Genomic DNA, 26,751 nt, shown 5'->3' with positions numbered 1-26,751 from the left:
TGGATTTTAGATGGAACTTTTGAATCAGTAAATTCTACCCCAGAATTAATAATATAATATATGTTAACCAACTTGAATTTAAATAAATTTGCATAAATAAAAAAAAGAAATCAATCACCTTTCCTTCCAACAATTCACTTACATTGAGAGGAGCTTTATAATTAAGGAAGCAGGATTTTCTTGTAAATATTATTTTATTTGTCCCTTGCAAAAACTGTAAGTTCCCTAAATTATGCTCTCATTGGTTAATATACATATCCCAGAACCAGAGGGCTACCAGTGCTGTCATACTTATTCACATGGTCCTTGCTGTGAAGCAGGTTGCACATGGTTCCAAGAGGATGCAATGAGGTGACACTACATATTGCATTCAGGGCTTGCTATATACATGGTGTTTAACAAATATAGTTGGTTGTCTTAATTTGTGGTATTTATATTCCATAAAGTCCCCATGAACACTTAATTAGCAAATACGGAGTTCCTGCTTCTAGAGGAAATAGAGGGTTAAATTCCTAAGAGCTGCTAGTCTGAACATTTTGTTTCAACCAATCAATAAATAATCGTGTTTAATGAATGTTTCTTTTCAGATACTTTATAATTTTAATTCAGTATCCTTGAACTCATGACCAAGAGCACTACAGTTCATGCCTGAATGAAGCTTGTCTAATACACATGTTTCTTCAAAAGGCACATCACAGCCTCTATGTACTTAGGGATGCTAGGCAGCACTATAGTTGGGGGCCATATTAAACAGCAAAATTATCAACAAAGAGCACTAAGATGTGGGAAATGTGGCACTAAATAGACCACAGAAAGCACACTTCTTTAGTGCTGAAACAAGAAAGCAGAGAATTCATTATTCAACCACATCTGGGAACAGACCTGTCAGGTGACTCAATTATTTTTTGCAACTCCTTGCATGTCTGTGAATGACCAAAAGCACCACAAGTATTGATTTTAGGATTGCCAATAAATTTTAGAGTATGCAAATTTGAAAATAAAGAATCCATTAATGATGAGAATCAGCTGTAGTTTTTGCTTTTCTACATTCTTTTACCTAGCAACTATTGAAAATTGACCTTTGCTTCCTAAACCTATGCTTTATCCCATCACAACTTCTCCATACTTCTGGGCTGTGTGGGAAGCCATAATAAATTATTTCAGGATTTCTGTAGGGGAGGTATGCCATCCCTGAAATGCCCTGAGTTAGGGGATGGTTTGGTATCTAACTATGGTCTCCTTCATTAACACTCATGGAAATGCTCCCCACTGCACCCCACTTAGATGCTCAGATATTGTTTAAAACTCCTCTCCTTCCCAGCGACAGAAAGCCTTTTTTTCTTTTTCTTTTTCTTTTTTTTTTTTTCCTTCTCTGAACAGATTTCAGTGTTGAAAGAGGTGCACTCTTTCATCTGGTAAAAGTTTCCTGAGACCAAATATAAAAATTGTCAAGAATAGATTCTTTTGAACAAACATATGTCATCAAAGCGACACAGAAGTTCTGTTACTGTCAATGTGCACGTACCTTTTGGATCTCTGTATTTTTTGTGCATAGGAATAGGGACGGGGATTTGAAGGACCTTGCCAGTCTGTGCTTTTTCCTTCCTAGGAATGTGGAAACATACTTTCTGGAATGGCATGGCAGCCTATAAACCTCGTCGGGGTCTGGCTTTTCCATTAACTTGAGGCAGAGTCAACCTACTGTCTGTATTTACTTTGTTACCATTGGTCACACTTTTTTCTGTAATCCACACAGGCCATCATGGCACAACTACCGCAGGAGGAGAAGGCAAAAATAGCTGAGCAGGTGGAGATATTCCACCAAGAAAAAAGCAAGCTGGATGCTGAAGTGGCCAAATGGGATGACAGCGGCAATGATATAATTGTGCTGGCCAAGCAGATGTGTATGATCATGATGGAAATGACAGACTTCACAAGGTGAGGCCCAGAGACAGGAGGATGATTTTCTCATTAAACCCAGAAGTGTAACAGTGTATATTAGCATGTGAAAGCCTGCTGAAAAACTAAACTACTACATCAAAGCAAGGTAGTGGTATTATAAAATTTACATGTGTAAGTCAAACTGATCTGGACCTAATTCTTAGCAGATAGGAAGGACAGATTCATCTTTGTGATTATTATTGTTTTAATTATCTATCCTAAGTCAGTCATAAAATCTAGCCCCTGAGGGTTGAGTGACTCATTTTTGTTCTGTGCTATTTTGCAATGTATTTAAATACTGTTTTGAAGATCCTTTAGGAAAAAAAAAAGTATGTCTATACATGTGTGTGTGTGCATATATACATGTAATAGTTTGAATGCTAGGTCATGATCTAGAATTAATTTCAGCTCATGTTTTACCTACATATAAAGAATCAGGTTCGACAACCTGATACCATAATTTTGACAGGGAAATTAAAAATTGTATAACTTTTATTCCCTTTTGCTCTAAGCACTGCTTTTAATAAATCAAGAAAAAAAAAATCAAGAGACCAGTCAGAATTTTGTTAGGAGCCTTTTCTTCACCAGGGGTCATGGCTGTTTCTGCCACTGCAATTTTAATCTCCTCTTTAAAAGGAGGTGACATTTCTGCCCTTCCTACTACACAAAGGGCAAATCAACGGAGAGCAAACTCACTTAAAAAAAAATCTCTGGATTTTGAAGCTGAATACCAGGTGATTTTGGACCAGCCTCCTACTGTCTTTGTTTATTTTTCAAAATGGGGAAATAATGCTTTTCTTATCAACTTCACAGGAGAGTTTTAAAATCCTAAGAGGCGATGCAGTTGTAAATTAGGCTGCTATACAAATGTAAGCTATCACTTTACTGTAATTTTGTTTTTCTCTTGGGAAACACAAATACACATGAGCAGAAATATTTTCATGATTGAACATGATATTGGTTAATAAAAGTATGTAAGATATATGGCAATGTCAAAATATTACCTTACGGGTGTCGATATTTTTAACAATTATTCAATACTTCTAATAAGAGAAGGCTACAATTGATTTTAGGCTATAATAAAATAGAGAATATCTCTGCTTCATCCCCCTTATCCTTTGCCTCTAGCCAATATATACTAATGACATTGCTTGGCCCTTTTCTCTAAATATTTTTAAATTGTTTTTGACTTCAGTGGAATTACTTTAGTGTTATGAGGGTGACCTTTGAGACTTTTAAATGTCATTGTATTCATTAGAAGTTCAAATTCATACATTTGGTTAGTCTTTGTTGGCTTCACAGATTTATTTCACACACATAAAAATCATAGTAGGAGAAAAGAGTGTGAGCCATTATTTAAGTCTGAATGCACCACAAATCAGACCATCCTGGCAACCTCCGTCATCGTTTTTCTAGGCCTGTGATGACTTAATTTGCTTGCTTTCAACATTGTATCAGTATTTTATCTGATGGATATTATGCAATCCATTAATAACATCACTTGAACAAATAATCTCATTAGTTTAAAGTGAATAATGAATCGAGTCAGGTTGCTAGTTTAGATCAGAACATTTTATAATGCTCCAGATTACGTATAACTGTGGTCCAGGAAGAGAGATACCTTGGAGGGGGTCTTGTTAGATGATATTAAATAAGATGGACTTTTGATTAGTCAAAGTATAGTTTTAAAAGTGAAAAGGCGGCCACTTAATTTCCTAGTGATTTTATATAATCATTTTATGCTGATTTCAGTAATGAAATGTCTAGTATGCTACTGGTTATCATTTTTTCCTCATTACTTGATGAGTAGTTTCGTAATGTGAGAGCAAAGGGAGGAGCACAGTAATTAATGACCAAAGAAACAGAAGAGGGCATGACTTGGAAATAGAACACAGGAGACTGAGCTTTTGGCAAAGAGGAAGCCAACTTGAACCTTTTTTTTCTGGTGGACTGTCACCTGGGTTCTCTACACTTAATTGGATGCATTATTATTATTGCCCTTATATTTTCTGCTTCAAAGAGGAAAAAAATTCAGCTGTATACCTCTAAGGAGCCCTATGTACTATATTCTCTATTTAAAGGAAAGGAGATAGTTGGTTAGGAATTGAAACTTGAGGGGCGCCTGAGTGGCTCAGTTGGTTAGGTGACTGCTAATTGCTCAGGTCATGATCCCAGGGTCCTAGGGTTGAGCCCCACACATGCTTCTCCCTCTCCAATGCTTGTGCTCTCCCGCTCCCTCCTTCCCTACCTCCCTCCCTCTTCCTCAAATAAATAAATAAAATCTTAAAAAAAAAAAAAGAGGGAATTGAAACTTGACTCTTCTCAAATCCTGTTTAAATGGCATCTGCGGGCAGAAAGTACCCTTGCATTTATTATCTTGTTGTTTCATTCTTATCAGTAGCTAACTCATTAATTTGATTCAGTAATCTCAATGATATACACTCCATTATTATTAAAATTGGAGAGGTTCTGCCTCATTATTTGTGAAATAACTTCTTCATGGAGGATAAACCTAATTATGCTTCATGTCTCTCTCCTGTTCTGTTCTTGACTTCGATCTCCTGGGCAATGGCAGAAGCACTGTCCTGCAGAGGGCGAATCCATGTTTCTGATGTCATTCTCAGTAAGAAATAGCATGTACCAGTCTTCTGTCCCATAACATAAGGTGTGCAGATGGCAGCAGCTCAGAAAAGAAACCCAAGCTTAATTGTATAGCAAGGAACAAAGATGTCTTTTGAGACCAACTATAACTTCTGATCTGTAAGGAAAGGATTTAGACTAAGAAAAGTGACTTTCAGGGTACAGTCAATTGTAAAATACTGAGCACTCGGGGGATCCCTGGGTGGCGCAGCGGTTTGGCGCCTGCCGTTGGCCCAGGGCGCGATCCTGGAGACCCGGGATCGAATCCCACGTCAGGCTCCCGGTGCATGGAGCCTGCTTCTCCCTCTGCCTGTGTCTCTGCCTCTCTCTCTCTCTCTGTGTGTGTGTGACTATCATAAATAAATAAATTTAAAAAATTAAAAAAAAATACTGAGCACTCAATTAAAAAAAGGAACACATAATCACCCCACTCTTCCCAAACTTCATTTCTACCTTGGTGTAGACACTCAGTACCTCAGCCTAGGTATCATTTGACTGTTCTTTCACTTCTAGTTCTTGACAATTTTCTGTTCATTCCACATCACATCTAGCCATTAAAAGGCAACTGTCCACCTGCCTTTATACCCAACCCTCATTAGCTCTTCTGTTTATGGAGAAAATTAAAATACTGAGTTTGCTATTAATGCCTACCTTTTCATTTTTTTTTATTGAAACATAGTTGAGACATGATACTACATTAGTGTCAAGGGTATAATATGGTGATTTGACAATTTTATATGTTGTGCTCACCTCAAGTATAGCTACCATTTAACACCATACAATGGTATTACAATAAAACTGAGTGTATTCCCTATGCTGTGCCTTTCATCCTCATGGTTTATTCCATAACTGGAAGCCTATGTTTCCCGTTCTCTTCACCCATTTTACCAGCACTGCTATCCCCTCTCCTCTCTAGCAACCATCATTTTATTCTATTTATGGATTGGTCTCTGATTAGTGTGTGCGTGTTTTAGATTCCACATATGAATGAAATTATATGGTATTTGTCTTACCCTGACTTCACTTAAGCTTAATACTCTCTAGGCCCATCCATGTTGTAACAAATGGCAAGATCTCATTCTTTTCTATGGCTGAGTGGTACTTCAATGTGTGTGTGTGTGGGGGGGGATCTTTATTCATCTATTGATGGATGCATGGGTTGCTTCCATATCTTGGCTATTATATGTAATGTTGCAATAAACATAGGGGTGCATATATCTTTTTGAATTAGTATTTTCATTTTCTTTGAGTAAACAGGAAAATTATAAGACTGTAGAGTATTTCTATTCTTAATTTTTTTTAGAAACCTCCATACTGTTTTCTGTATTGGCTGCACCAATTTACATTCCCACCAGCAGTGCACAAACCACATCCAAAGCAATACTTATTACTAGTCTTTTTGATCCAAGCCATTCTGATAAGTGTAAGATTATATTTAATTGTGGTTTTGGTTTCCATTACTCTCATGATTAGTAATATGGAGCATCTATTCATGTGTCTGTTGGCTATTTGTATATCTTCTTTAAAAAAATGTCTATTCAGGTCTTCTGCCTGTTTTTGAATTGATTATTTGTTTTACTGTTGAATTGTGTAAGTTCTTTATATATTTTGGATATTAACTCCTTATCAAATATATCATCTGCAAATACCTACTTCTATTCAGTAGGTTGGCTTTTTGTTTTGTTGATGGTTTCCTTCAATGTACAGGATTTCTTTTTGTACAGTACCAATAGTTTATGTTTGCATTTGTTTCCCTTGTCTGAGGAGACGTATCTGGAAAAATGTTGCTAAGGCCAATGTCAGAGAAATTATTTGTCTGTGTTCTCTTCTGTTCTAGGAGCTTTATGGTTTCATGTTGCACATTTAGGTCTTTAATCCATTTTGAGTTTATTTTTGTGGATGGTGCAAGAAAGTGGTCCAGTTTCATTCTTTTTGCAAACAGAGCTCCCCAGTTCTCCCAGTACTATGTATTGAAGACAGTCTTTTCTACAATATATTCCCCAATATATTCTTACCACCTTTGTCATAATAACTGACCATATAAGCATGGGTCTATTTTGGACCCTCTATTCTGTTCAGTTGATCTATGAGTTCATTTTTGTGTCAACACCATACTGTTTTGTTTATTGTAGCTTTGTAGTATAGCTAGAAATCTGTGTGACACCTCCAAATTTGTTTTTCTTTCTTAAGATAACTATTCAGTCTTTTGTGTTTACATACAAATGTTAGAATTATATGTTACAGTTCTGAGAAAAATAATATAAGTCTTTTGATAATGATTGCTTTAAATCTGCAGATTGCTTCGGGTAGTATGGACATTTTAACAACATTAATTCTTTCAGTCCATGAGCATGGTTTATCTTTCCATTTATTTGTGTCATCTTCAGTATCTTTTATAGTTTTCAAAGTACAAGTCGTTCAGCAACTTGGTTATGTTTATTTCTACATATTTTATTCTTTTTGGTGTACTTAAAAAGGAATTATTTTCATAACGTCTCCTGCTACTTCATTATTAGTGTATAGAAATGCAATAATTTTCTGTGTATTGATATTGTGTCCTACAACTTTACTGATTCATTTATTACATCTAGTAGTTTTTTGGTGGTCTTTAGTGTTTTCTATGTATAGTATCATATCATCTATAAATAATGAAAGTTTTACTTCTTTCTTACCAATTTGGATACCTTTTATTTCTTGCCTGATTGCTAAGCCAATGACTTCCAGTACCATGTTGAATAAAAGAGAATAGATAATATTGTCATGTTCCTGATCTTAGAAGAAAATCTCTCACTTTTCATCATTGAGTATGAGGTTAGTTGTAGGTTTGTCATGTATGATCTTAATTACATTGAGATATGTTCCTTCTAAACTTACTTTGTTGAGAGTTTTTTTTTTAATCGTGAACAGATGTTGAATTTTGTCAAATAGTTTTTCTGTATGTATTGAGATGATCATGCCATTTTATCTTTTTTTATGTGATGTATCACACTGATTAATATGCAAATATTGAACCGTCTTTGCATCACTAGAATAAATTCCACTTGAGTGTGGTGAATGATCTTTTTAATGTGTTGTTCAATGTGGTTTGCTAATATTTTTTGAGGAGTTTTGCATCTTCATCAGAGATATTGATCAATAGCTTTCTTTCTCTGTGGTATCTTCTGGTTTTGATATCAGGGTAATGCTGTCCTTGTAAAATGTATTTGGAAGTTTTCCTTTCTCTTCTATTTTTGGAATAGTTTGCAGAGAATAGGTGTTAATTCTTCTTTAAATATTTGAGAGAACTCACCTGTGAATCTATCTGGTCCTAGATTTTTGTTTGATGGTAGTTTTTTATATAAAAATCCAATTTTATTGCTGTTCAGATTTTCCATTTCTTCCTTCAATTTTGGAAGGTTGTGTGTTTTAGGAATTTATCTCTTTCTTTTGTATTATCCCATTTATTGCCATAGAATTTTTTATGGTACACTTAATTTGTATTTAAGGTGTCAGTTGTTACTTATTTTTCTTTGTTTCTGGTTTGATTTATTTCAGTTCTTTCTCTTTTTCCCTCCAGTGTAGCCAAAAGCTTACTGATTTTGTTTATCTTTTGAAGAAGCAGCTTTAGTTTCATTGATATTTTTCTATTATTTTTAGTTTCTTTTTCATTTATTTCTTTTCTGATCTTTATTACTTCTTTTCTTCTACTAATTTTGAGATTTGTTCTTCTTTGTCCAGTTCCTGTAGGTTAGATTGAGGTTTTTGTCATTTCTTGTGATAGGCCTGTATTGCTAAAAACTTACCTCTTACAACTGCTTTTGCTGCATTAGATTTTTTTTTTAAAGATTTTATTTATTTATTCATGAGAGCCACAAAGAAAGAGGCAGAGACCTAGGCAGAGGGAGAAGCAGGCTCCCTGTGGGGAGCCTGATATGGGACTCGATCCCAGGACCCCAGGATCACGACATGAGCCAAAGGCAGATGCTCAACTACTGAGTCACCCAGGTGCCCCATTAGAAAGATTTTTGACTATTGTGTTTTCATTTTCATTTGTCTCCATGTATTTCTTTAATCTACTTTTTGATTTTGTGATTGACTCACTGATTATTTATTGGCATGTTGCTTAGTCTTCATGTGGTTTGGTTGTAATAGTTAATTTCATTGTGTTTAGAAAAGATGCACGACATATCAATTTTACTAAATTTACTGAGACTTGTTTTGTGACCTAACATGTGGTCTCCCTTAGAGAATGTCCCATGTGCACTCGAAAAGAATGAGCGTTCTGTTGTTTTTAGATAAAATATTTTGTATATATATGTTAAGACCATAAGACCATTTGATATAATTGGTTGTTCAAGACACTATTTCCATATTGATTTTTTTTGCCTGGACAATCTGTTGATGTAAGTAGGGTGTTAGAGTCTCCTATCAGTATTACTATTTATTTTGTTATGTTATTTAAATTTGTTTTATGGGGATCCCTGGGTGGCGCAGCAGTTTGGCGCCTGCCTTTAGCCCAGGGCATGATCCTGGAGACCTGGGATCGAATCCCATGTCGGGCTCCCGGTGCATGGAGCCTGCTTCTCCCTCTGCCTGTGTCTCTGCCTCTCTCTCTCTCTCTCTCACTGTGTGCCTATCATAAATAAATAAAAAAAAATTAAAAAAAATTTGTTTTATGTATTTAGGTGCACCACTTTGGGTGCGTGGATATTTATAATGTCTATATCCTCTTGTTTGATTGGTCCCTTTATCATTAGTAATGACTGTCTTTGTCTCTTGTTACATTCTTTGTTTTAAAGTCTTTGTCTGATAGAAGACAGCTTCTACTTCTTCTCTACCATAGCTTTTACTTTCCTTCCATTTGCATGGAATGCCTTTTCCTATCCCTTTACTTTCATTATGCATGTACTTTTAAATCTAAAGTGACCCTCTTTGACTCTCTTAAAAACAGCCTATAGATGGGTCTTTTCTTCTTACCATTCCATTATAATTTAAGGTAATTATTGATTTGTATGTACTTATTGCTATTTTGTTCATTGTTTCCTGGTTGTTTTTATAGTTATTCTCTGTTCCTTTCTTCTTGCTCTCTTTCCTTGTGATTGGTGACTTTCTGTAGTGTTATGATTGGCTTTCTTTCTCTTTATTTTTTGTGTATCTATTCTAGGTTTTGGTGTGTGGTTACTATGAGATTTATAGATAACATATAAATATATATCAGCCATATTAGGTTGATGGTTACTTAAGTTCAAACACTTTCTAAACAACTTTGTTTTTATTCCCTTCTCCACATTTTGTATGTTATCATATTTTACATTTTCATTTGGCAAGTTCCCTTGACCAATTTTCTTTAAGGTTTTATTTAATTCCAGTTAGTTAACATACAGTGTTATATTAGTTTCAGATATACAGTATACTGATGCAACAATTCCATTACCTGGTGCTCATCATAGCAAGTGTACTCCTTAATCCCTATCACTGGTTTAACCAATCCCCCCACCTCCTCTCTGGTAACCATCAGTTTGTTCTTTATAGTTAAGAATTTGTTTCTTGGCTTATCTCTTTCACTCTCTCTTTTTCCCTTTGCTCATTTGTTTTGTTTCTTGCACAAACATCGGAGTGCATGTATCCCTTTTGATTAGTGTTTTTCTATCCTTTGGGTGAATACCCAGTACTACGATAGCTACATTGTGTAATAGTTCTATTTTTAAGTTTTTGAGGAGCCTCCATATTGTTTTCCAGAGTGGTTGCACCACTTTACATTCCCACCAGTGCAAGAAGGTTCCCCCTTTTCTACATCCTCCCCAACACCAGTTGTTTCTTATGTTGTTGATTTTAGCCATTGTGACAGATAAGAGGTGCTATCTCATTGTAGTTTTGATTTGCGTTTCCCTGATGAAAAGCATCTTTTCATGTGTCTGTTGATCATCTGTATGTCTTCTTTGGAGCAATGTCTATTCATGTCTTCTACCCATTTTTAAAATCAGATTATTTGTTTTTTGGGTGTTGAGTTTGATAAGTTCTTTATATATTTGGGATACTGTCCCTTTATCAGATATATCATTTGCAAATATGTTCTCCCTTTCTGTAGGTTTCCTTTAAGTTTTGTTGATTGTTTGCTGTGCAGAAGCTTTTTGTTTTACAGTCCTAGTGTTTATTTTGCTTTGTTTCCCTTGCTTTAGGGGACTTATCTAGAAAAAAAGTTGCTATAGCCAATGTCAGAGAAGTTACTACCTGTGTTCTCTTCCAGGATTTTTGTGGTTTCAAGTCTCACATTTAGGCTTTTAATCCATTTTGTATTTATTTTTATGTATGGTGTACGAAAGTGGTCCAGTTTCATTATTTTTCCTGTGGCTGTTCAGTTTTCCCAACACCATTTGTTGAGGTGGATGTATTTTTTTCCTCATTGTATATTCTTTCTGGCTTTGTAGAAGATTAATTGACCATATAATTGTGGGTTTATTTCTGGGTTTTCTATTCTCTTCTATTGATTCCTGTGTCTATTTTTATGCCAGTACTATATGGTTTTGATTACTACAGCCTTGTAATATAACTTGAAGTCCAGAATTGTGATGCCTCCAGCTTGGCTTTTCTTGTTTAAGGTTGCTTTGGTTATTTGGGGTCTTTCCATACAAGTTTAAGAATTATTGGTTCTAGCTCTGTAAAAAATTCTGTTGGTATTATGATAGGGCTTGCATTAAATATGTAGGTTGCTTTTGGTAGTATAGACATTTTAATAATATTTCTTCTTCTAATGCATGAGCATGGAATGTCTTTCCATTTCTTTTTGTGGTCTTCAATTTCTTTTTTATCAATGTTTAATAGTTTTCAGAGTACAAGTCTTAAACCTCTTTGGTTAGGTTTATTCTTAGGTATCTTATTATTTTTTGGTGCAATTGTAAATGGAATTGTTCTTTTCACTTTCTGCTGCTTCATTATTGATGTATAGAAATGCACCAGTTTTCTCTATGTCAGTGTTGCATCCCATGACTTTAGGGAATTTGTTCATCAGTTCTAGCAGTTTTCTGGTGGAGTTCTTTAAGTTCTCTATATAGAGTACACGTCCACTGCAAATAGTGTAAGTTTTACTTCTCTTTTGCCAATTTTGATGCCTTTTATTTCTTTTTGTTGTCTGATTGCTATGGCTAGGAATTCAAGTACTTTATTAAATAAAAGTGGTGAGAGTGGACATCTTGTTGCTGATTTTAGGAAAAAGGCTCTTAGTATTTTCCCCCAATGATAATGATGTTAGCTGTGGCCTTTATTATGTTGAAGTAGGTTCCCTCTAAACCTACTAAGTTGAGTGTTTTTATCATGAATGGATGTTGTATTTTGTGAAATGCTTTTTTCTGCATCTATTAAAATGATCATATGGTTCTTATCCTTTCTCTTATTGATGTGATGTGTCATGTCGATTGACTTATGAATACTGACCACACTTACAATTCAGGAATAAGTCCCACTTAACTGTGGTGAATGTTCGCTAGTATTATGTTGAAGATTTTTACATCTATGTTTATCAGGGACATTGGCCTGCAGTTTTCTTTTTTAGTGGTGGCTTTATTTGTTTTTTGTAGCAGGGTACTGTTGGCCTCATAGAATGAATTTGGAAGTTTTCACTCTTGTTCTATTTTTTTGGTATAGTTTAAGAAGAAGAGGTATCAACTCTGAATGTTCAGTAGAGAATTTGCCTGGGAAGCCATCTAATCTTGGACTTTTGTTTTTTTGGGAAACTTTTTGATACTGGTTATCAGTTTGTTCAAATTTTCTATTTCTTCATGTTTCAGTTTTGGTAATTTATATGTTTCTAGGAATTTATCCATGTGTCCTTAGTTATCAAATTTGTTAGCATATAATATTTCATAATATTCTCTTATATGCATTTCTCTGGTGTTGGTTGTTATTTGTCCTCTCTCATTTGTGGTTCTATTTTTTTTTTTTAGTCCTTTCTCCTTTTCTCTTGATAAGTCTAGCTAGAAATTTGTTAATTTTATTGATTTTTTTTTTCAAGGAACCATCTCTTGGTTTCATTGATCTGTTCTATTGTTTTAGTTTCCATATCATATTTTCCTGCTCTAATCTTTATTATTTCCTTCCTTCTGCTGGTTTTAGATTTTGTTTGTTCCTTTTCTAGCTCCTTTGGGTGTAAGGTTAAGTTGTTGGAGATTTTTCTTGTTACTTAAGGTCAATCTGTACTGCCATAAACTCCTCTCTTGGCGCTGCTTTTCCTACATTCTATAAGTTTTGAACCACTAAGGTTTGTTTTTTTTTTTAAAATTTCTTTTCATGTACTTTTTTTATACTTTGAGTTCCCAGTTGGCCCATTCATTGTTTAGTAGCATGTTATTTAACCTCCATGTATTTGTGGTCTTTCCAGATTTTTTTAAAAGATTTATTTATTTATTCATGAAAGACGCAGAGAGAGGGGGGGGCAGGCAGAGACACAGATAGAGGGAGAAGCAGGCTCTTCACAAAAGCCTGATGTGGGACTCCATCCCAGACCCCAGGATCATGACCTCAGCTGAAGGCAGCCGCCCAACCACTGAGCCACCCAGGCATCCCTCCAGATTATTTTTTCTTGTGCTTGACAGACCCTTAAGTAATTTTTAACATGTGATTGATTTCACTACTTTTGTCTTTTTTTTTTTTAAGATTTTGTTTATTCATGAGAAAGAGAGAGAGAGAGGCAGAGACACAGGCAGAGGGAGAAGCAGGCTCCATGCAGGGAGCCCAATGAGGGACTTGACCCCGGAATCATGCCCTGAGCCGAAGGCAGAGGCTCACCCACCAAGCCACCCAGGTGCCCCCATGTCTTTTAACCTTCATAGCAGCTTTATAAGTGATTGATCTACTATCTCTACTATCTCTAATGTTTGCTTTTGCTCATGATTTTTTTCATAATTTTCTTCCAATTATGACTTTTTCTTTTACATTTAAAGAAGTTCTTTTAATATTTCTTATAAGGCTGGTTTAGTGGTGATGGAGTCTTTTAACTTTTGTGTGGGGAACTTTTTAGTCTCTCCTTCAATTCTGAATAATAACCTTCCCTGTTAGAGTATTCTTGGTTGTAGTTTTTTTTTTTTTCTTTTCATCACTTGGAATATATCATGACACTGCTTTCTGGCCTGCAAAGTTTCTGCTGAAAATCAGCTGATAGTCTTATGGGGTTTCTCTTGTATGTTACTAGTGTTTCTTATCTCTTGCCACTTTAAAAATTTTATCTTTAGTCTTCAGTATTTTAATTATTATGTGTCATAGTGTGGGCCATTTTGGGTTCATCTTGTTTGCAACTCTGTGTTTCCTGAACCTGGATGTCTGTTCTTTCCCCAGGTTAGATAAGTTTTCAGTTGTATGTCTTCAGATAAGTTCTCTTCCCCTTTTTGTCTCTCTCTTCTCCTTTTGGAACCCCTATAATGCAAATGTTGACTCACTTGATACTGTCCAAGAGATCTCTTAACATAATTTCAGTTTTTTAATTTTAATTTTATTTATTTTTTTGCTGTTCAGCTAAGGTGTTTTCCAGTACTCTGGTTTTTAGATTGCTAATCCATTCTTCTGTATTTATGATCTATTATTGATTCCCTCTAATCTATTTTTCATTTTGATTTTTTTGTATTCTTCAACTGTGGTTCTTTTTTATATTTTCTCTTTTTTGAAGTTTTCATTAAGTTCCTTCCCTCTTCCCTCCAATCCAGTGGGCATCTTTATGACCATTACTTTTTCTTATTCTTTCATTTGGAGATTCCTCTGTTTCCTCATTTTGCTTGAGTGTTTGTTTGTTTCTATGAATTTAGCAGAATAGCTACTTGTCCTAAACTTGAAGCAATGGTCTTTTATGGTTGTCTCCTATGTTCATTGTGTGTGCTTGATTGGCTGGAGCTGTGGCTGGTGAGGAATGAGGGTCTTGGGGAACTCCATTCTGGGGCTGCCCTGGTTCAATGGCCAGAGTTGAAGTAGGTGTGAACTTTTGTGGCCTTAAGACTCTTTACATATAGAGCAACCTGGCAGGAGAGTGGGAGATAAAGTGGGTGTAAGCTAGGACGTCCTGGGTCTCCTTGTATATAGGGTATCCAAGTAGGACAACTAAAACTGAGGTGGAAGTACCTCAGGTATCTCAGGGTGCTCAGTGCAGGGGTGCCCTGATAGGGCAGCAATTGCTAAGGTGTGCATGGGCCAGGCATTCCCAGGATGATCTTTGCAGGGTAATTCCCTGGTGGGAGGCCTAGAGCTGAAGTGGGCTTGAGCCAGGAGGTCCTGGAATGTTCTGTATCTAGGGTGTACTGATCTGGAGGTAAGTAGTGCAAGCCTGGAGTGTTTGAGGGTACTTTGCACCTGTGTCACTTTGGCAACTAGTGTGCACTGACCAAGGATGTCTTAGTATGCAGCACACTAGGGCCACCTTGGTGAGACAGCTTGGACTGGTATGAGCTAAGGGCCCAAAGTTCTCTGAGATGATAAGCCAGCCAGGGCACCCAGACACTGTTCCATCCATGTTATGAAAGAGGAGGGGAATTTAAACCATGGCACTCACTAGGACACCTGAGCTAGAAAGTCTCAGCAGCTCTTCCACCATTTGGCAGAGTTCTAGGGGTGGATCTTTTATAATCTAGTTGCTCTTTTAAACTATACCTTTTTTCCTGCACTGCCAAACATCCAGGACTGTTTAGGTCCCGGGTCTCAGGGTTCCCTGAAGTGGCAGGCCAGCTGTGGTGCCTAGATAATGCTCCATCTCTGTTATTAAGGTGGATGGGGGGGACATAAACCATGATGTTTATCAATGCCTCCAGCCTGAAGAGAGTTCCAGCAGTTCCCCCACAATTTGGCAGCATTCTGTTGTATTCTAGTTGCGCTTTAAAACCATGGTTTTTTTTCTTGGTGCCACAGGGCAGATGAATCTGCTCATAGTCCCTCAATGCTGCTCCTATCCACTGTAGTTTTCAGTGTTGGGGCTAGGGGTTACCTTTGCTACTGTATTTCTATCTCTCTTGCCATTCTCTCTGTGGGCTCTTGATCCTTTAGTGTGCAGAATCTGTTTAGTCAGACCTCAGTTCTTCTTTAGGAGGAACTGCTCTATCCTTAGGGGTAGATTTGGAAGTAAGTTCTAGGTATTTCTTCAAGGTGATCTTGGACTGAAACTCAAGGCCTTCCTTTATTGACCCTTAGACTTATTTCTCAATTTTGTACATATTTTTACTTTAACTTCAAGGCCATAACATAAATGTGACTTCCATGAATAGTTGAAGTCATGATCTTACAGTTCCATTGACTCCTCATTATTCCCCATATTCATTCAACTTTTCTACTATGCTGTTTTCATGTATCATACTGCATCAGGTAATTGGTGAAAGTGGTATCTTCCAAGCATGTTTTATGGAACTCTGGTTCTGAAAAGAAGCATCTATAATTCAATACATTTGCAAATACACTCCTATATACTTTATATCATTACTGAAGAGTCACGGCATGTTGACAAGTATTGAGAAAGCTATATAACAAATACTCCTTTTAACTGGGAATAACTCAGAATTTCAGAATTCTGGATACTGAGTACATTAACTCAGAATGTACTCGCACATTGCTTTGTCCCATTAATACTTATTACCTTTCCATGAAGTAAATGTAAATTCATTGGTAAATATAAATAGTAGTGATATAGAAATAGTTTTCTATGCCTTTCTTTTTTTTTAAGTGATCTCTTCCTGGGAAAACTTCCAGATATTGAGCCTTATGTAAGAATGGCCTATTACCAAAAGAGAAAAGTTTACATGACCCTATATAATAGAGCCAATTCTATGACTTGATGTTCTTTCAAAAAAGAAAAAAAAAAACTAAAAACATGTTCCAGTTGGAACAATATTATGGTTTCTGTCTTTAAGATCACAAGATTCCTCAAAGCACCTTTTAACATGCTTAAAATAGCGAATCTGGTTTAAGGTAGGAAACACAAAAAGTGTAAGACAATATTTTGAGACTAGAAGCAATACAGCCAATAGGCCCAGTTCCTTTGTCAACATTTCCTTTCACTGATAGGAAGACTCAGACATTATCTTCTCTTTTCCAGGCCTGATTTTCTTTTTTTTTTCTGTTGGCCATTTGTTTATGGTTTTTATTCCACTATGCATTATTTAGATGACTGTGGTTCATTTAAACCCGTGTGGTCAAATACATTAGCACATGGCTATTTAATACTTTTTTTTGTGAAAATGTATATTATAAAACTCACCATTTTAAACATCTTTAAGTGTACAATTCTGTGGTGTGTACCATCACTACCATCACTCTTAGAAATTTTTCATTTTCCCCAACAGAAACTATGTACTATTGAATACTAACTCCCCATTCCTTTCTCTCCTACACCTCTGGCAATGAATTTGACTACTCTAAGTATTTCAGCTAAGTTGAAATATAGCACATTTGTCTTTTTGTGACTGGCTTATTTCACTTAGCATAATGTTCTCAGGGCTTATCCATATTGTAGCCTACATCAGACTTTCATTCGTTTTTAAGACTAAATAATATTATATGTATATGTCATATTTTGTTTATCCACTCATCCATGTTGGACACCTGGATTGATTCCACCTTTTGGCTGTTGTGAGTAATGCTATAAATATGGGTGTACAAATGTCTTCTTTGAGGTATATACTAAATAGAATTGCTGGGTAATATGATATTCGATGTTTATTTTTTTAGGAACCACTGTTTTGCATATCAGCTCCACCATTTACATTCCCATCAACTGTGCACAAAGATTCTAACTTCTCTACATTCTTGCTAACACTTAATTCCTGCTTTTGTTTTTGTTTGTTTTTATAATAGCCATCTTAATGAGTGTAAAATGGTATCTCACTGGTTTTAATATTTTTTAATATTTTTAATATTGTATTCCCTAATAATAATCATATACTGATTAGCCATTCATTGTATTTTTTTTTACAGGAATGTGTACTCAAGGCCTTTGCTCATTTTTAAATCAGGTTGATTTATTTTTAGTGTTGAATTGTAAGATTTTTTAATATATTACAGATATTAACTCCTTATCAGATATATCATTTGTAAATATTTTCCCTGATTCTATAGATTTCCTTTTTACTCTTTTGTGTCCTTTTATGCACAAAAGTTTCAAAAATTTTGGTGTAGTCAAATTTATCAGTTTTTCTTTTGTTACCTGTGTTCTTTGTACCATATATAAGAAACCATTGTCATATCTAATGCCTGGAAGTTTCTGTGTTTTCTTGTAATATTTTTATAGTTTAGTTCTTATGTTGAGGTCTTTGATCAATTTGGAGTTAATTTTTGTATATGGTACAATATTTTCTTTCCTGTGGATATCAAGTTTTCTAAACAGTATTTGTTAAAAAACACTGTCCTTTTCCTGTTAAATGGTCTTGTGACAACCATGTTGAAAATAATTTTGCCATATGCATAAGCATTTACTTCTCGGCTCTCTATTCTGTTCTATTGATCTATGTGTCTGTCTTTATGCAGTATTACACTTTTTTCCTAATATAATATATATTTATATATATTTATATATATTTAATTGAGGTACAGTTGATATACAATAACATTAGTTTCAGGTGTACAACATAGTGATTTGACAACTATATATGTTACAAAATGTTTACCATGTTAAGTGGAGTTACTACTTATCACTATATAAAGTTATTACAATATTATTGACTATATTCTCTGTGCTGAGTATTCCATCCCCTTGACTTAGTTGGAGGTTTGTACCTCTAATCTCCTTTAGTTATGTCATCCTGTGACTTGCCAAGACATCCCCACTCTGATAATCAACAGTTTGTTTCCTGGATCTATGAGTCTGTTCTGTTTTGTTTGTTAGATTATACACATGTAAGTGAAATCATATGGTATTTTCTTTCTCCCATTGACTTATTTCACTTAGGATAATACTCTCTTACTTAATTTGTTTATCATTTCTAGCAGTTTTTCTGGTGGAGTCTTTTGGATTTTCTATATCCAGTATTGTGTCATCTGCAAATAGTGAAAGTTTTATGTTTTCTTTGCTAATTTGAATGCCTTTGTTTCTTTTTGTTGTTGGATTTCTGTGACTGAGACTTCTGGGCTATGTTAACAGTGGTGAGAGTGGACACCTCTGTCTTCTTGACTGTAGAGAAAAAGGTCTCAGTGTTACCCCGTTGAGGATGATAATAGCTGTGGGTTTTTCATATGTAGCCTTTTTATATTGAGGTATGTTTCCCCTAAATCTATTTTTTAAAGGTTTTTATCATGAGTGGGAGTTGTACTTTGTCAAATGCTTTTTCTGCTTCTATTGAAATAATCATACAATTCTTACCCTTTCTTCTATTAATATGGTATAACACATTGTTTTATGAATATTGAATCACTCTGGTAACCCAAGAATAAATCCCACTTGACTGTGGTAAATCATTTTTTAATATATTGTTGGATTAAGATTGCTAGTGTTTTATTGACAATTCTTGCATCCATTTTTTTCAATGATATTTGCCTGTAGTTCTCTTTTTTATTGGAGTCTATCTAGATTTGGTATCAGGGTAATTCTGGTCTCACAAATTTTTTACATTGGTTTAATTTCCCACAATTTTGCTGAATTCATTTATTCCAAGTTTGTTTGTTTTAGAAGCTTTAGAGTTTCATTCATAAAAGATCATGTGTCTGTGAACAAAGAGAACTTTACATTTTCCTTTTCTGTCTGGATGCCTTTTATTTTATTTTCTTGTTTAATTGCTCTGGCGAGGACTTCTAGTATTATGTTGAATAAAAGTATCAAAAGGGGCACCTTTGTTCTTGATTTCAGAGGAAAAGCTTTCAATCCTTCACTATTGAGTCTGATGTCAGCTCTAAATTTTTAAATTTAATTAATTTTACAGTTAATTTTAAAACTAAAAATGGACTAATCCTAGGACCCAGTAATTTTGCTCTTGGGCATTTATCCCAAAGTATGAACACTTATATTTACTCAAAAATATGTACACAAATATTTATACCAGACATATTTTTAATAGCCTAAACGTGAAAACTACCCAAATGTCTTTCATTTGAATAATAGTCAAATAAGCTCTGGTACACTCATACCACAGAAGACTACTTAGGAATACACAGTTGCAGCAACTTGGATGAACTTTATGGACCTTACACAAAGTGAAAAATACCTTTCTCAGATGATGAATACAATATGACTCCATTGAAATAAACATTCTTGAAATAAAAACATAGAGATGGAGAACAGATTAGTCATTATCATCTCGGGGTCAACTATGGGTGATTACCCTTCTGGATGAGGGACAGATGATACAAAGTTAGTATGAGAAACTTGTGTTGATAATACATTTCTGTGTCTTAACTGTGGTAATAGTTACATGAAGTTACACATGTGATAAAATGCCTATAATTTGTATATACAGAGAACTGCATGTGCAACTGCTGAAATCTGAATAATCTCTATGAATCTTACCAAACTTAGTTTCCCGGTTGTATACTTACACTATAGTTATGCAAGATGTTAACATTGAAGAGGGTTTGGATTAAGGGTTCATGGGTTCATAGGACATACTCATATAAATCCTTGTAAGTTCCTGGGAATCTGTAATTACCTCAAAATGAAAAGTTAAAAATAGAAGGAATAATTGAATCAAATTAAATTCAGTTCCTTAGTCATACTAGCCACATTTTAAGTGTTTTATATCATGTGGGGATGCTATATTGAACAGTATAGAATTATAGAACATATCCATGATTACAAAAATCCTTTTGGACAGCTGCTATAGATACTCTGATGTCTGAAGGAGTTTCAGAAATCACTCCCAATCCATGCAATGATAACATTAAAATAAAATACTACCCTTGTACTTATGTTGAGTATAGGGTCTCTTCTTTTAAAGATACTGGTTATTACCCCACAGTTAGCACCCAACTTCTGGCACAATAGTATAAAGAATCTAGTAAACTTTGATTCTCCCATTCCCTCAAGTGACACAACTATCTTTTCTATCCCTTTTCTGTTTGTGATGTGGAGAAAGTGGGTCACGTCACTGATTCTGTACTCAAAGAATTTTGTGCTTTGAAACTTTCTTAAAACTTGGATAATGTTCAGAATCCTATACTAGATAGTCAGCATTTTCCAGATGTTTCAAAGAATTTTCTTAATTCATTTTCAAGAAACAGTGAGGATGAACATGGCTTTAACTTCACTTTAGTACCTAAAGTACTTCTGAATATCTATATTATTCCATTTAGGAGTTGACAGTTTTTCTTGTGCTATTTTTCTGAGTAATTATACTGCTCTCTGTTTTTATCTTTACAATTTAAACCTGATGTTCGTATATATTGTGAAATGATCACAGTAAGTCTAGTTAACATCCATCACCATACATAGTTACAAATTTGTTTCCTTGATGAAAACTTTTAAGATCTACTCTCTTAGTCACTTTCAAGAATATAATTTATTATTATTATTATTATTATTATTATTATTACTATTATTAATTTCCCCATGACTTATTTATTTTACAGCTGGGAGTTTGTATTTTTTAATTTAATTTCCTTCTCCCATTTCACTGCCTGCCTGCCTCTTACCCTCCACCCGTAGCCTTTGGTAACCACCAAATTGTTCTCTGTATCCATGAGTTTGAGTATTTCTGTGTGGTTTGTTGGTTGATTTTCTTTGTGTGAGTTCTGTTCTGTTCTGTTCTGTTTTGTTTTAGATTACTCCTATAAGTGAGCTTATATGGTATTTGTCTTTGTCTGATTTAACTTAGCATAATATCCTCAAGGTGCATCTATGTTGTCACAAATGGCAAGATTTCACTCTTTGAGAGATGAATCCAATTCCTATATATAATATATATTATATATTTGTATATGTGTGTATACACTTCTGTGTGTAAATATATATATTTTATATACATGTGTGTGTATGTATATATATATATATATATAACACATTTAGATTTTCATATCCTAGCTATTGTAATTAAGGATGCAATGAACACAGAGGTGCTTTTATTTCTTTAAGTCAGTGTTTTTATTTTCTTTGGATAAATACCCATAAATAGTATTGCTGGGTCATATGATACTTCTATTTTAAATCTTTCAGGAAGCCTCCATATTGTTTTCCATAATGACTACGCTAATTTACATTCCCTACCAACAGTGCATGAGAGTTCCTTTTTCCTCACCTCCTCACCAACACTTGTTATTTCTTTTCTTTTTGATAATAGCCTTTCTAACAGCCATTTTTTTTTTGATAATAGCCATTCTAACAGGTGTAAGCTGATCTCTCTTTGTGGTTTGATTTGTATTTCCCTGATGATTAGTGATATTGAGCACTCTTTCAGGCTCCTGTTGGGTATGTGTATATCTTCTGTAGAAAAATGTCTATTCAGATCCTTTGTTCATTTTTAAATTGGATTATTTGCCTTTTTTGCTATTGAGTTGTAGGAATTCTTTATGTATTTTGAATATAAACCTTTATCAGATATATGACTTGCAAATATTTTCTCCCATTTGGTAAGTTGCCTTTTCATTTTGTTGATTGTTTCCTTTACTGTATAGGGGCTTTTTATATATTTATTTATTTTTATTTTTTTGTTTGTACAGGAGCTTTTAAGTTTGAGATTGTCCCACTTGTTTATTTTTGCTTTTGTTGCCTTTGCTTTTGTTGTTAAATAGAAAAAATCTTCAGGATCAGTGTCAAGTTGCTTATTGCCATGTTTTCTTTCAGGGTTTTTATGGTTTTACATCTTATATTCAAGTCTTAGGTCAATTTTGAGTTGATTTTGTATGTATGATGTAAGATAATGGTCCAGTTTTATTCTTTTGCATGTGGATGTTCAGTTTTTCCAACACTATTTATTGAAGACTGTTCCCCAGTGGATATTACTGGTTGCTTTGTCATAAGTTAAAGCACAAACTCTAGTAGAAATGATTTACACATTTGGCCCAGTAAAATTCAAATTTATATTAAAAAAAACTGTAATGAAAGTAAATATACACGCTAAGACTAGAAGTTATTTGAAACATGAATAAATAACAAAAGATTAGAATCCAAAATACCTAGAGAGCTTAGATACCAATTTAGGTTAAAAGAAGTCATTAGAAAAATATGCAAAAACTTATATTAACAATCCAGAGAAAAGGATATATGAATGATACACAATAATGATCAATAAATAATAAAAACAGACAACCTCCTCTGTTATCAAGGAAATGGAAATCAAATTTTTATATCCCATCAGATTGATGGAAACATAAGTGAATAAACATTATTTAATTTTTTTTCTTTTTATTTTATTTTATTTATGATAGTCATACAGAGAGAGAGAGAGGCAGAGACACAGGCAGAGGGAGAAGCAGGCTCCATGCACCGGGAGCCTGACGTGGGATTCGATCCCGGGTCTCCAGGATCGCGCCCTGGGCCAAAGGCAGGCGCCAAACCGCTGCGCCACCCAGGGATCCCTAAACATTATTTAAATTGATATGTACAGAAAGTTCATGAAATATGAACATACAATTTGAATATTATTGTAAAAGTAACCTGTATAACCATCACCTAACTCCAGATGCCTCCGTATACCTCTCACAGATCACAGTACTCTTGCTTTCCACTGGTAATAACTACGACTTTGAGTTTTGACAGCACTTGCTGATTTTCTGAGGGGGGAATAACCATTACTTATGCAGTATTTTCTGGTTTCCATGGAATAAGTACTCTTATCGTGGCAGATTTCAAGTAACCAGCACATCAACTGACTCACTGAACTCCTGAAAATTTAACAGCAGCTCTTGTGAGCATGTGTGAACCCACTCCAGCACTCAACTGCCATTTCTTTAATTTCTTCGCTCTTTCTTTCTTTTAATTCCTTTTTAAAAAAAGTTTTACTACCTAAATAAGCATCCTCAAATAGTTTGTATTAGTTGATTCTCATAACATCAATGTTATATTACTTAATTCAGTTGGTTTTGAAGACTTCCTGTATTCTGGAAGAGTTTGAATAGCATTGGGATTATCTTCTTTTTAAAGGTTTAGTGAATTCCTCTGTGACACTACCAGGATTTACTGATTTTTTTTACTAACTTTCTCTTTAACACCCTTATTTATTTCTTCCATGGAAATCAGACTCTATAGATAATTTTTCAAAATCTCCTCTCTGATCAGCACTGGTAAATTATATTTTCCTAGGAAGTTACATCCTCCAGGTCCTCAAATTTATTTATGTGTATTGAAGAAAGCAGTTTTATGATGCTTTTTAATGTTCTGTTTTCTAAGGTTATTTCAGTATTACCTTTTTTACTTTTAAATATTTGTTTTCTCCTATTTTTTCTTGATAGCAATCTAAGTATATTTCTTTTTTTATATAAATTTATTTTTTATTGGTGTTCAATTTGTCAACATATAGAATAACACCCAGTGCTCATCCCTTCAAGTGTGCACCTCAGTGCCCGTCACCCAGTCACCCCCACCCTAGGTATATTTCTTTACATCACTTTGTCTTTTTTGGGGGGAGCCATTCTAGATTTATTTCCAGTGTTTCATTATTCTCTAAATCATTAATCTGTTCTTGAAATTTTATTAGTTTTTTTCTACTTCTTTCTAAATTCTTGAGTCAGATAATTATTGTTTTCATTATTTCTAATACATTGATGTTTGTAATGAAAGCCATTTGTTTTTCTCTGTGATCACTACTTCAGCATTCTTATAAGAATGAAACATATATAGTAAAAAGAGTAAAGAGTACTGAATTGTAATACAGGACACAGAGATCCCAACCTAATTCTCTTTTTGTGTATCACTCTCTGCCAATATCTTCATGGGCACAACACTTAGCCTTTCTCCTCCAGTTTCCATTTCCTTAACTAGAAAATAAGGAAATGATCTCAAAACTTCTATTTTGCTGTTTCATTTAATGAAATACATTCCTATCACCAACTTGCCACTTCAGGAATTAGAACGGAATCTACTAAATGAACTCTAATCTCAAAATTTTTTTAAAAAGATGTCCTTAGTTTGCCTCTTCTGTGTAATCACAAAAGACATGATTCTAATCATTCTTTGGCTACAATCTGGGAATCTGAGGCTCAGGTAAATGTAGATCTTATAAGTGTTCTTTACTAACTGCACATATTATGTCATAATCAATCGACAGTTGAAAGTTATATAAAGTTCACAAGGAATTGTTTTCCCAGATCCTTTGAAATTCTTGAAATAAATAAACATACCTGATTGTTGATAATAAAAAGTAGGCAGCATGTACCATTTTGTGAATGGGTTAAGATGATGCAAAAAGTAACAAATGTTATGTCATAGTAAAAGTGTAAGAAACATTTTAAGGTGTGGAAGTCATGGAAGAATGTGTAATAATGACAACAGTACAAAACATTGACAGATTCTGCATCTAAACTTTCCTTAAGAAACCAAGGAAAAGGTTATTTAGAGATAATTTAAAAAATGTTAGAAAATGGGAGCCAGATTGTCAAAGAATCTTATCCACATTACATAAAATTTGCATGTGAAATCCCTGTCATATTTAAAAATCTAAGTAGTAACTTAAAAAAAAAATCAATGTCCTTTGTGGAAGAATTAATGTTACCATAGTAAAATGAAATATCTTAAGTTTTGAACTTACCAGTATGTGTGATTAAACATTGACATGAATACAACATAATTTTGTTTCTGCTATGAATGTAAAAAAAAATACCAGAAGGGAAATTGGGAGGGAAACTGAACAAAATGCCCTTCATTTATATTTATTCTCTGAAGCCATTTGAAGTCTCCCATTTTATAAAATGTTGTTATATAACAATGGCAGTCATTGCCCACTCTGTATATCCCTGCATGTTCTAAATAAATCGCTTCTGAGTAGTTTTCCTCCGCATCTCACCACATTTTCTAACTATAGGAATGTAATTTTGCAGCCTTAAAAAAATGCATTGATTTTTAGATGTACATACGGAGGGCAGAATGAGTAACAATTCCAAAAAAAAAAAAAAAGGAATAAATTTATTGTTTTATTTATCTCTCAGAAAAGAGAAAGAAAAGTTACATGCTACATTTTGTTTAAGGATTTACGATGCAGTATAGTTTCCTTTTCTTTTATAATGAATATTTAAAATACATGTAATATTAAATGGTCCACCAAATTGAAAACCTTACGTGAAAACATGGGACAATGGTTTGGAAGCATAAAGTCATCTACTGTCACAGTGTTTTGTGTGTTCCTTCATAAGACAGTATCAGAAACCTACAAGCCAATAAAAGTGAAGGCTCAAAAAATTTGTGAGATTTTTGCTGAATGGTTCCCAGTCATGTGCAAGAGATTATTGCTTTTCAAAGTGTCAAAGTAGACTTAAAAATATGATTAATACAATATAGTGCTGGACATGGTATGAAAGACAATGCACGTGCATTTGTTTCAGTTCACTCTGATTTAAATGTAGAACTTACAGTATGACCTTTATCAAACTTAGATGAGTTAATAATTTTTAGTTCATTTTTCTCTCCTCTAAAATGGGAATAATGATGCTTACTTGCTAGGGTTGTAATGAACACAAATGAAGTAGTATATATAATAGCACAGACACACGGCAAGTATTTAAATATTAAATTCCTATTGCCCTTGTAGTGATCATCTTTTTTTAATGAACCACTGTTTAAAAATAAAGAAATTAATGTAAAGAATAAAATACGAGCATCCACTTCAAAATAGGAAAAATATTCCCTAAAAGTGAATGGAGGTAGACTATTAACATGGAAATTGAAGTGAATCTAGAAAACATTCAAAATTCCTCTAATGTGGCCACAGCAAAATCAAATATAAAAGCAAAGTTCTAGACAAACAATATGGTAGTTTTGTTTATTTCATCTCAACAGTGGATTTCTAATTATGTGGTATATGTTGTTTCAGAGGCAAAGGGCCATTGAAAAATACATCTGATGTTATTAATGCTGCCAAGAAAATTGCCGAAGCAGGTTCTCGAATGGACAAATTAGCCCGTGCTGTGGCTGATCAGGTAATATTAGAGGGAAGAGCAAGCACATGCTGTGCATTATCATTAATTAGCACTTGGGTTCTGTAATAGGTTTTATGTACCCTATAAAATGCCTCTGAAAGATAAATTGTAATCACTAACATATTACAAACAGTCCTCTAAGTCTGTTGAGACTGAGCTTGTGGCAAAAGTAGATTCAAC

At 34.3% G+C, this 26,751-nt stretch overlaps 1 protein-coding gene across 1 annotated transcript in view; it reads left to right on the top strand.

Moving 5' to 3' along the window:
* CTNNA2 (catenin alpha 2) overlaps nucleotides 1–26,751 on the top strand; it is a 1,089,255-nt gene that overhangs the window by 1,015,531 nt on the left and 46,973 nt on the right. The window contains exons 15-16 of the mRNA XM_055312731.1: nucleotides 1,757–1,938; nucleotides 26,466–26,571. Of these exons, the coding sequence (XP_055168706.1) occupies nucleotides 1,757–1,938; nucleotides 26,466–26,571 (288 nt within the window). The remainder of the gene's footprint in view (nucleotides 1–1,756; nucleotides 1,939–26,465; nucleotides 26,572–26,751) is intronic.

Source organism: Nyctereutes procyonoides, unplaced genomic scaffold (genome assembly GCF_905146905.1).
Source record: "Nyctereutes procyonoides isolate TBG_1078 unplaced genomic scaffold, NYPRO_anot_genome, whole genome shotgun sequence".
Taxonomy (NCBI): domain Eukaryota; kingdom Metazoa; phylum Chordata; class Mammalia; order Carnivora; family Canidae; genus Nyctereutes; species Nyctereutes procyonoides.
Note: the sequence above shows the minus strand (reverse complement) of the source record. Positions and strands in the feature narration are given on the sequence as shown.